This window comes from Macrobrachium nipponense, chromosome 4 (assembly GCF_015104395.2).
Source record: "Macrobrachium nipponense isolate FS-2020 chromosome 4, ASM1510439v2, whole genome shotgun sequence".
Classification (NCBI taxonomy): Eukaryota; Metazoa; Arthropoda; class Malacostraca; order Decapoda; family Palaemonidae; genus Macrobrachium; species Macrobrachium nipponense.
This window is the reverse complement of record NC_061100.1, coordinates 73,094,573-73,107,214: the sequence shown is the minus strand read 5'-3', so window position 1 is coordinate 73,107,214 and position 12,642 is coordinate 73,094,573. Positions and strand designations below refer to the sequence as shown.

At 37.8% G+C, this 12,642-nt stretch overlaps 1 protein-coding gene across 2 annotated transcripts in view; it reads right to left on the bottom strand.

The window, feature by feature from the left end:
• Nucleotides 1–11,892, bottom strand: part of LOC135210950 (alkaline phosphatase-like) — a 102,945-nt gene extending 91,053 nt beyond the window's left edge. Inside the window, exons 1-2 of one of the 2 annotated variants that reach the window (XM_064243929.1) lie at nucleotides 11,769–11,892; nucleotides 9,418–10,215 (exon numbers count right to left, since the gene is read on the bottom strand). In XM_064243929.1, coding sequence (XP_064099999.1) covers nucleotides 9,418–9,517 — 100 coding nt within the window. In that variant the 5' untranslated portion in view covers nucleotides 9,518–10,215; nucleotides 11,769–11,892. Of the gene's footprint in view, nucleotides 1–9,417; nucleotides 10,316–11,768 lie in introns of both variants that reach the window. The other variant, XM_064243928.1, reaches the window with a different exon arrangement.
• Between the last annotated feature and the right edge of the window lie 750 nt (nucleotides 11,893–12,642).

The window sequence follows — 12,642 nt, the reverse complement described above, 5'->3', positions numbered from 1 at the left end:
ATTTTATCTTAGTGATTCATATACTACTGCGATATAGAATAGAATGGGAAATAAAACTATGTCCTTTTAATAAGCCGTGCTTTACCCGTTACTTGTATTTTCATTTATATTACTTTCGTAAACTCTGTAATATCTTCTGATATAGACTCAAATACTTTTATTCAATATTATCCTTAGGTATCATTATCGAAGGAAGTAGGATAAAAGCTGCATGAGGGAAATGGAGAAAGATAGCTAGAGTAGTATGTGATAAGAAAATGCCAATCAAGCTAAAAGCCAAGATATATAACACTGTAATAAGACCAGCGTTAATGTATGGAGCAGAAACATGGGCTCTAAGAAGAAAAGAGGAAGTAAAGATTCAGAGAATAGAGATGAGAATGCTGAGTAGATTATGGGAATATTGCTGTTTGAGAGATTGGCAAATGATGAAATAAGTCAAAGGGAAGGCTTAGTAAAGATTACAGAAGTTATAAGAGAGTCACGATTGAGATGGTATGGCAGTGGCGGATCTAAAAATCTCATGTATGTATTATGTAGGTATCTATATAATTATATATATATCTATTATAATATTATGATATATATTCTATATACATATATTATAATATATATTAGTAATAGTATAATATTAATGATATATATATCTAATTATAATGTATCTTATATATTGTATATCTAGTATATATGTGTGTATATATACATATATATATATATACAAATTCATTGAATAGAATGGCTTTTTCACTGTTAACCAGCTTTTTTGAAATTGCTTCATATTTTCTAATTATTTTCTTTACTTCATTGTTCAGGTTACTAATGGACACATGATGGGGTTCTTCCATTTACTCCAGTATTTACACGCGACAGCTGTTTCCTCAACCTATACGTATTGACGTTATCAAGCGTACTGATACAAATATGAGCCTACATGCGTTTTGTGACGTCATGAGGACGGAAAGGTAGTACAATTGCCAGATACCTAGTTTTAAGTATTTACAAAAGACTATAGTGAAACATAAAATAAGACAAATAAATAAATATGTTAACAACAGAAATTATATAAAAAGTTGAAAGCAAGTTATTATATACACGTTATACATAAATATATATTAATTACATATATGTTTAATTCACTGAAAGTCAGTGTGCACTCCTGTCCGCGTGTGGGGGTTTTGTTCCACGCGGTTGAAGGGCTGCCTTCTACACGAGGGCAAAGATCGGTCTGCCTCACGTTGGATGTTAAGGCTGGGACGTTGCATGGCGATGCTGACTGCTTCTGATATCAATAAACGATTGTAGTTGCCTTCCTTGTGTATTATTTTGGTGTTTGTGAGAAGTTCTTGTAATGATGGTTTTTTATTGTGGGTATCCACAAAGTGCTGATGAATGGCTCCTTGGTTTCTGTGAGCCTGCATGCGACGTTTGAGTGTAGTAGTTGTGTGTCCGATATAGCATTTTTGGGGGGACTGACATTGGTCGTCAGCACAGACAAACTTGTACACTATATCAGATTCAACCTCTTTCTCCGTCGATGGGGCCGTACTATTTTTCATTATCAATGAGGCTGTAAGGTTTGGTTTGCAGTAAATTCTTGCTGTTATTTTGTTATATGGCGCTAGGGGGGTGGTTCCTCTTCGCAGAATCTATGGGAGATATATTGATGATATCTTTATAACAACAAAGGGCGAAAATGACACAGAAGAATTAGTAAATAAACTCCAAGCAAATTCTACATTAAATTTTACGGTAGAAAAAAGTGATGAGAAGATGCTCCCTTTCTTGGACGTACTTGTGACCCAAAAGAACAACAAATACAATACCACCGTATACACTAAAAAGACAGACGCTGGGAGATGCTTAAATGCTAGAGGAGAATGCCCTGATGCATATAAACGATCTGTGGTAAATGCATACATAAAATGCGCCATAATACACTGTTCGACGTGGAAAGCGACTAATGAAGAAATCAACAGAGTTCAACAGCTGCTCACAAATAACGGCTACCCAGATGACATGATCCAGCAAGTTGTCAAAAAGAGATTAGAGGCTTTCCATAACCCGACCCCGAGGGACAACACACAAGACAAAGACAAAGAAATTGTGATATACCATCAGATAACATACAACAAACACCACGAGGATGAAAGGAAAGCCATCCTTGGTATACTGCGAAGAGAAACCACCCCCCTAGCGCCATATAACAAAATAACAGCAAGAATTTACTGCAAACCAAACCTTACAGCCTCATTGATAATGAAAAATAGTACGGCCCCATCGACGGAGAAAGAGGTTGAATCTGATATAGTGTACAAGTTTGTCTGTGCTGACGACCAATGTCAGTCCCCCCAAAAATGCTATATCGGACACACAACTACTACACTCAAACGTCGCATGCAGGCTCACAGAAACCAAGGAGCCATTCATCAGCACTTTGTGGATACCCACAATAAAAAACCATCATTACAAGAACTTCTCACAAACACCAAAATAATACACAAGGAAGGCAACTACAATCGTTTATTGATATCAGAAGCAGTCAGCATCGCCATGCAACGTCCCAGCCTTAACATCCAACGTGAGGCAGACCGATCTTTGCCCTCGTGTAGAAGGCAGCCCTTCAACCGCGTGGAACAAAACCCCCACACGCGGACAGGAGTGCACACTGACTTTCAGTGAATTAAACATATATGTAATTAATATATATTTATGTATAACGTGTATATAATAACTTGCTTTCAACTTTTTATATAATTTCTGTTGTTAACATATTTATTTATTTGTCTTATTTTATGTTTCACTATAGTCTTTTGTAAATACTTAAAACTAGGTATCTGGCAATTGTACTACCTTTCCGTCCTCATGACGTCACAAAACGCATGTAGGCTCATATTTGTATCAGTATGCTTGATAACGTCAATACATATAGGTTGAGGAAACAGCTGTCGCGTGTAAAAATACGGGAGTAAATGGAAGAACCCCATCATGTGTCCATTAGTAACCTGAACAATGAAGTAAAGAAAATAATTAGAAAATATGAAGCAATTTCAAAAAAGCTATTTAACAGTGAAAAAGCCATTCTATTCAATGAATGTTGTATCCGTGAAAAATTGGTGCCCTAGTAAGTATATATATATATATATATATATATATATATATATATATATATATATATATATATATATATATTACGCTTTATTATCACCTTGTCTTCTCAGTATCATTCATTTTTAGTTATTTGCTAGAAGAGCAGCCATTTTTACCCCCACCTTTAAAGCATTGGGGAGACTGGCATGTCCAGTCTGGAGGGAAAATAATCCGTTAACGACTAGACCTAGTGCATAAGGTAAGACGGCAGGTCAGAGGGGTTATATAGGCTTCTTGGTGGGGTTTAGGTGCTCTTAGCTTTAGACCACTTTTCCCACAAATCTGCTGGCTGTGTTTTTGCATCTTTCCAGACAATGCCGTAGACAGTGTGTGATCCCAGGGCGTTTGGAAATGCCCCGATTCGCCCTCAGTCTATGCCAGCTTCTGTTATCGGGCAGATGTGCTCGCCTCTGACTTGAAGTCAGCCCCTTAGTTTAGCCGTTGCTGGTTGCAGCCCTCCTCAGACATCACGATACATGTGCAAGCCACTAAGGACTACCATCCCCGCCCGACCATCCCAGGATGCAAGGCAAGCCTCGCCCATCTGTCCCGGGACGCGTGGCGGTCCCCGCTCACCTGTCCCGGGGCGCGTTGCGGGTCTCGCCCGCCTGTCCTGCCATAGACAACACCTTTGCTTAGTCTTTAGATCCAGAATATGCCACTGACTCCTTCCAATTCTCTTGGACTTCTCTGAATCCTTTCAGTTCTACTGAGGCTTCTCTGAATCCATTCTTGCAGTTCTGCTGGGGCTTCTCTGCAATACCTTTCAGTTTCCTCCCTGTGGGCTTCTTCTGGAAAAAATTTCCTTTCAGTTCTCCTGGGGCCTTCTCTGAATCCTTTCAGTTTCTCCGGGGGGCTTCTCTAAATCCTATGCTTCTTCTCCTGGCACTCCACCAATCCTGTCATTTTCCTCATGATTTCTTCAATCCTCCCATCTTCCTTTCCTTTTCAGGAATCAATAAAACTCTTAAGAAAACATTTTAGCATATTTATTTCCCTGCAACTTCAACTTCCTTCAAGGAAAAACAAAGCAAACTTATTACAAATAAACATTAAACTTTCCATACAACAAACATTGTCCTCAAATTTTTCACATCTCCTCCGTCTTTGTGAGGCCAGCGCCATTCATTGAAGATTGTGCCATTCCTTGGAGACCGTGCCATTCCTTGAAGACGAACAGCTGCTCCTTCAGTTTCCAGTTGTCTTTCTCCAGGCATCTTTTTTTCCCCTGCAGGTTATTCAGGTTGTAGACAAATTTCTCCTTCACTCCTCACAGCTGTCCAACCTCATCTTCCACACTTTTCATTCCGTTCGCCCTGAACACCGGTCTTCCTCTCCAGCCACAATTTCCTTTCTCTAGAAGTCATGTCAGCTCCTTCCTCTTGAGTTTCGCAGCCTCAACTTCACACTGGAGACCACAATTTTCCTTCCTGAGGTCTTCCACTTCCTTCTGCAGGTGCTCGAACCTGACCTCGACCTCTTTCCTGCCGGATTCGCGCTTTTCAGTCGCGTCCTTTTGTTCCTGGATGAGCCTCGCCATCCGTGCTGCGTCATCACTTTTTAACTGCGGGTCTTTCTCCTTCTGCCTCTCAACCTGGCTGTTTGCCTCTGCCAACCGCACTGTTAGTTCCCTTATCCTCTCACATAGGGCATCGTTTCTCTCCCAAATTTCCTTTGTCTTTTCCATCAGCTGCTGATTATATCTCTTTTCTTGGTCGTTCTCCCTCTTCAGGAACAACGTGTCAGCTTCGAGAGAGTAGGCCCTTTCTTGCCAGGCCTGCTGTTGCAACACCTCCTGAGTGATCTGGAACCCGCGGGTGTGTTCTTCCCTTCCGCCGCATTCTGAATCTCTTCATTGTTGTTGAGCCTCTGTTGCAGCTGAAGAATTATCCTGCCCAAGTTCACCTGCTGCTCTCTCTGGCAGCGGATGGTGTATTCCCAAGCCGCAATTCTCTCCAACAGTTCCTTCTCCTTGGGCTGTTCGGAGTGACAGTTCAATTCCATCAACAGTAGTCAGGAAGAACCTCACCAGTGAATAGGCAGCCACAATAAACAAGATGACTATTCCTGCGTTAGACTTCTTTCCGTATTTCGAACAATATCTGGACATACCCAGTTCACATACTCTCCTCTCATTCTCTCTCGATTTTTCGTTGATTTTCTATATTCCACGAGAGATATTTGGATTTTTCAAAATATAGCAGGAAATATTCTGAACATTTTTTTTAACTCTGGCTTGTCTCTTGGTGTTATAAATTGCTGAAATCTCTCTCTCTCACTCTCAGGTTTATTGCAGTACGTATCTTCTTTGTCTGATTTCTCTCTCTCTCTCTCTCTCTCTCTCTCTCTCTCTCTCTCTCTCTCTCTCTCTCTCTCTCTCTCTTTCCATGCAGGATTTTTGGTTGATCTTATCTATTAAAACACTAACATCCCTATTCCTATTTAAGGCGAAAATTACACTAGCCATGAATTAGCGCAACTTGACGCGACGCGATTGGTGTGAACGCAGCCTTAGTAAGACGTTGCGTATATGTTTAATATAATATGCAGGCAGCTTTCTGAATGCCGGAAATATTTGAGACTTCTTGTAACACATTAAAAATGGGATATAAATATGCAATTCACAATTATCTTATTATTTGAGAACATAGAAATAATAAGAATTGTTTTGAATGAATGTGGTTCAGCGACCATTAATCACCTGGAATCTAAATTCATCCCAATTCAGTAACAGAACAAAAGTAAACACACCTTTGATTAACCACAAAGTCATTTTCCAGGGAATCCATGTTATGTGACATTATCTTAAGATTCTATTAAGTCATTTTTCATTTTACATTTCTTGTATTTTCAGACTGAGTGACAAAGTTAGATACAGCCATGGCTAACGACTTGGAGGAAATCAGATGGATTGATTGAATCCGGGCTATAACCTTCAGAGAGGCCAGGGGTGCTGGCGCATCCTTCATTTCACATTCCTGGATAGCTAAATACATTAAAAGAGATAAGTTCTTTGTTAAAAGAAACGAACAAAAATCCATGAGAATGTCATCGCGAAAAGAGTGGGAATCTTGTAAGGGCTGAAGTCCTTTCTCAGGAGTCAAAAGACATCATAGCTGAGGCATTGGGTAGACCAAGAAAGTCTTTACGTAAATTGCTGCTTGAACTAGAAACAAAAAGGGGAAAGAAGAGAAGTTATAGTGCTTGTACATATGAGTCTGAAAAATGGTATCAACCCATTTCATGTTATCAGCAAGCCCAACATCACTCAGCAACAGAGAGAAGACCGTGCATGGTTTTGTGGTTTTTTTCTTAAAGGTTGGAATGAAGCTGACTTTCTCCATGTTGCCGCATCAGATGACTTCTTCATTTACACAGTCAGGAAGCCAAATCATAAAAATACCATCATCTGGGCTGCAAAGTTGGATGATATCAGGGATGACGTGCACTATCGCCAAGTTGTGAAATTTGCTGAATGTTTAGGAATTTTTCTCTGTTTTACAGCCAATCGGTTAATGTGGATCATCAAAGAAAAAGGACAGTCATGGAATTGCGAATACTTCAGAGAAACTGTGCTTACTGGTGGAGTATTTCCTTTCCTCAAAGATTCTGAAAATGTGTTATCTGTTGAAGAAATCACATTTTTGCATTATAAGGCACCATGTTTCAAGGCTCTTCAGACACAGGAGCTGCTTCGAAACAGTGGTATCGATTTCTTCTCATCAAGTGAATTTCCAGGTAGCTCCCCTGACCTTAATGTGTGTGAAAACATTGGTAGTATCTTAAAGGATCGTGTTGAAGCACTCATAGTGAACTATGATGGTATACCAAGCCTCGACGACCTGCGAAGAGAGGTGACTGAAGTGCTCAGGGAATGGAGTTTGAGTCTCAGATTTTTTGCTATTTACTGAAATCATACCCCCTCAAGAATGCAGGCTGTAGTACAGGCAGATGGAGGCCACAAAAAATATAACAAGGCTGCATGGGTCAAACGCTCGAATCAGCTAGCATGGTTGAGGGGGTTTCATATCAATTCTAATTACGAATACACCGAGATTGGTGATGATTTGTAATGGTCAGAATCGATATAAACTTATAGCCTCTCTGCTAGCAGACTCGGTAGGGTCACTGTCCATTCCTGATTTCAGTTCCCCGTGGCCAAATGGACAGTGGTTCGATCCCATGGGGGACAAAATTATTATCAAGCCAAAAATTCCCCCACTCAATACATATTATGAAAAAATCTTGTCAATTCCGAGGTAAGACCAAATTAGATATTAAAGGACATTTGTAGCTCGAATGATTTATATGAATCATGGTGATGTGATAAGTATTCATAACAAGGCTGCATGGGTCAAACGCTCGAATCGGCTAGCATGGTTGAGGGGATTTCATATCGATTCTAATTACGAATACACCGAGATCGGGGGTGATTTGTAATGGTCAGAATCGATATAAACTTATAGCCTCTCTGCTAGCAGACTCGGTAGTGTCACTGTCCGTTCCTGATTTCGTTCCCTGTCCAACTGGACGGTGGTTCGATCCCATAGGGGACGAAATTATTATCGACTAAAAATTCCCCCTCGGTACATATATGAAAATATATCAATTCTGAGGTAGAGCGAATTAGATATTAAAGGACATTTGTAGCTCGAATAATTTATATGAATCACAGTGATGTGATAAGTATTCATAACAAGGCTGCGTGGGTCAAACGCTCGAATTAGCTAGCATGGTTGAGGGGGTTTCATATCGATTCTAATTACGAATACACCGGGATCGGCGGTGATTTGTAATGGTCAGAATCTATATAAACTTATAGCCTCTCTCCTAGCAGACTCGGTAGCATCACTGTCCGTTCCTGATTTCGTTCCCCATCCAACTGGACAGTGGTTCGATCCCATGGGGGGACGAAATTATCATCAACTAAAAATTTTCCCCTTGGTACATATATGAAAATTTATCAATTCCGAGGTAGAGCGAATTAGATATTAAAGGACATTTGTAGCTTGAATGATTTATATGAATCACAGTGATGTGATAAGTATTTATAACAAGGCTGAGTGGGTCAAACACTTGAATCGGCTAGCATGGTTGAGGGGGTTTCGTATCGATTCTAATTACGAATACACCGAGAACAGCGGTGATTTGTAATGGTCAGAATCGATATAAACTTATAGCCTCTCTGCTAGCAGACTCGGTAGCGTCACTGTCCTTTCCTGATTTCGTTCCACGTCCAACTGGACGGTAGTTCGATCCCATGGGAGGACGAAATTGTTATCAACTAAAAATTCCCCCTCGGTACATATATGAAAATATATCAATTCCGAGGTAGACCAAATTAGATATTAAAGGACATTTGTAGCTCGAATGATTTATATGAATCATGGTGATGTGATAAGTATTCATATATATATATATATATATATATATATATTATATATATATATATATATATATATATATATATATATATATATATGATGTACTTCTGTATAAATGTTGCATATGGAAATGTTATCTAAAAGATTCACAATTATATAATATACAAGGGCAGCAATTACGTACTTTATTCTAGAACCACAAATTGAATAAAAATGCCATATTCACGCGATTCCCTCTTCTGCATTTAACACAGTGTAAACAGCAAAGGTTCGTCATAAAAAGCCCTTTTTCTCTCTCTTTTTTCTTTGTCATAAAGTAATTAAGAAAGTCAGACAAAAATTTAAAGAGAAAGTGGACGAGTATTCATATGAAAATAAGAGTGCTTGTTGTTTTATTATCAATGCACTTATAAAGTATCAAATAGATTTTGAGAGTGCACATGCTCAAATTTAGCATATTCACCAGTGTATAAGTGTTCGTTCAGATATATGACAATCATGCTATGTCAATCCATATATTAAGAAAATTATATTTTCTTAATTTTCTAGAGCCTTTATGCATTTTGGGAAATTTTCAAGCTGTGGTTATTATTTACCCTGTTCTTTCTCATACTTAATTATTATTTAACTAACAGTAATGGGTATTGACGCTTAAAACGCTTGACTTTATACATGCAGCAGCTGAGAGAGAGAGAGAGAGATTTTTGTATTACTTTTTTAGCACAGCCAGTCGGTAATCCTGGTATACAGACAAATAGGCGGACGGAATTGGATTCAGTTGTTTTTTCAATTAGCAGCTTGATAGATAGAGGGGGCCTTCCAAGTGTATCAGAGATAAAGTAAGGAGGAGAGACACACGGACAGACAGAATTAAATATAAACTTACTTTCTTCCTCTTTAGCAGAGACGAGAGATGGAGGCGGAAAGAGTACAATCTCCAACATCATCACCATCAGCAGGAGCGCTTCCTTCGCCACAACCGCCATCAGGCTCTATCCATCCTCAGCAGTAGCGACAGAAACCCGTTTCAGTTGCTTTGTTTGCTTCATTATGGAGTTGGTCGACGAAGTTTCTCGCTTCCTCTTCCTCTATCGTTAATTCGAGGAAGGGAAGGTTAGGCATACAACCTCTCTCTCTCTCTCTCTCTCTCTCTCTCTCTCTCTCTCTCTCTCTCTCTCTCTCTCTCTCTCTCTCTCTCTCTCCCTAGGAATGGCGTGTCCCTGACAGTGATTAAAGGAAAGGACTGCCCCTGTTGTTGCCTGCCTGTTCCTTCCTTAGTTCTGGGAATTGGCCGCTGCACGGTGCTTTGATTAGAAGCGACTTGTCGAAGGTAGTTAACGCTGGCTCTGTCATTGTTATTTGGAATAAGCTCTTGGCGGGGGCTCCGAGCATTGCTTCTTGTTTTGTTATGAGTCACGAGATTTAATAATCAATAAAAATTTTCCGAAGAAATCATTGATTTTTTTTCTTTTATCGTTGAAGAATAATCATCACCAGCAATAGATTTTCCTCCGCTTTTACAAAGACTCAATGACGTGGTCATTACGATTTCTTTTATTTTTCTATGAAAGTTTTTACATTTATTCAGTCATTACTCAATGCACTCTTTAATGTCATAGTTTTATGATTTTACTTGCGTGGTCTTTGCTCATAATAGATTAACGAAGTCAGCTTTTTTTGTTACCTTTAAAAGAAATGCAATGTGTTCGGTACCTTTTCATGACCAGTTATGATACTTCATGTTAGATTGATCTACATTCTTTGGAAGTATGTCCTCAACTAACCTAAAAAATACATACAAAGATACAAGAAAGAGAAGCCATAAAATGGATGCTTTATTTATATGAAATAAATGTCGACACCTCTCCTTTCTTAGTATGAATTTATTCATCATGATCAAATTTAATAAAATCTACAGTTTTCATATCCTTAATATGAGACGACAAGCTTTTGGATAACATTAATATGAATAGAATCATTCCTCCTGAACTGTTTATGCTCTTTCCTTACTTTAAACTAAAAGAATTATTTTGATTTATTAAAATTATTAAATTTATTGAGTGCTGTTTTACAGTAAAATATTTTGTAACTGGGAATATATAAATTTTTTCTCATCTAATTTTTTCCTGAAATAGTCATGAAATAACTAAGATTTAAGGAAAACAAATTTTTTTTATCTATCTGCTAACTGTAGCTTTCACAATCATCCAATGATAACTATCAACGTATGTACATACATATCACTTCACGTAAAAATACACTCCTCCAGAAAATTTGTTTTCACATCACATAGGTTTCTAACACAGCATGGTCATTTTAGATGTTGTATGTTGCCATTGCTGTATATATATATATATATATTATAGTATATATATTATATATATATATATATATATATTTTAAGCAGACCACTAATATTTTATGATTTAGCCTTGGAGGTAATATCCGGAATCTTTGCAAAGCTTCTTATTTTGGATTTTCATTGCAGTCCTCTATTATGAATATTCACTCTTCCTTTGATTACCTTGAATACATAAGGTGTAATCTACTTTTAAATGATCAGCAGATAGTTCACCTAGTTATATCCATATGTATAAACAACAATTCTAGTTTCATGTAGGCGACTCTGAGTTTTCGCTGTTACCTTACTTTACATTACTTCTCATCTCAATTATCATTTTACTTTATTCTGGATAATAAATACTCATAATATCCTACCGTCTACTTTTAGCATGGTTGTATTCTTATTCTATGCTATTTCCTACACTTGGGATCTTTCTTAATATGATGGACTAATCTTTAAATAAGATTTTTCAAAAGAAAATATATCATTCCCTTATCTCTGGAATGGTGGTAGAATATTATGCTACATTTAATAACACTTTTTTTTTATCCAAAGACGATGAAAAAAACTATTTTTTTATATCAGATGTTGGGCCGATTTTCATTTTCCATATTTGTCACACCTAGCATGAAGATGGCTTTTTCTTTTTTATCAGCTTATTTTACACTTTAGAATTTTCTCGGCTTATCTTACACTTTAGAATTGTCATTTTCGTTGAGGAAATTGCTTCTCAAAGTCCTTCGAGAAGATTTAAACTTTCCTTGGGGAAGCATCTTAAAAATTCGCCATAACGAAGACTGAGAGAATGATCAACATTAAGTTTTTAAGTCCTTAGATGCTCTTTTTTTTCTCTTGCAAACATTATAATGTCTTTCCAACTAAGTAGCACTTACAATTCTTTAATACAAACAATAACAAAATGATTTCTGCGATGACGACTCTACTGACGGAGGTGCTAGAAAAAACAAGAGCCGCGAACGTCACTAAACAGCGCACGCGACCCAGACGAAGGCTGCCAGCCGACTGGTCGCTTGCAGGTAGTCGAGGCTCTGAAAGACAGACTTGCGTGCATACCCGGCCACGACTCTCGCGATGCGTCCAAAGATGTCTGTTATCTTTCAGATATCCGAGAGCGAGTTACTTTAGAAATTAAGCAGATCACCAAAAGGCAGATTATGCCCTCCAAAGAAGATTACGCGTGGGAAATCATAATTTCTTTATTTACCCCAGATTTGCGTTGCATTAGCGACTGGTTTTATATATCTGTAATAATAACCGCATACGGAAATTCTGAGCCCAGATGTAATTCCAAAATGGAAATCATATTTTGTAAGGAAATAAAGACCAGCTTTACACCGACTTAACTCACCATAATCAAATGGTTAGAGATGATAATGTACTCTTTGTTAATTTGAAATCGTTTTTCTCTATATAAAACCAATACTAAATTAATCGAGGAAAAAAAGATGAGCCCTTTCTATTTCTTTGAATATATATATATATATATATATATATATATATATATATATATAATATTTGTAGGAAGCCACAAAATTCGGAAAAAATTGAAAGTTTTTATTTAAGCTTTCGGAGAGTACTTCTCTCCCTCTTTCAGAAAGAGAAATAAAAGTTACATAAACTGAAAACACGGTCAAGGTAAAAGAAATAACATACAAGCATAATTTGGTTTGTATCAGAATAACTGCCCTACGGTGGTTTGCCAATCTTGTTTAACAACTTAGCTACACTAACTACATGCTTTGTCAT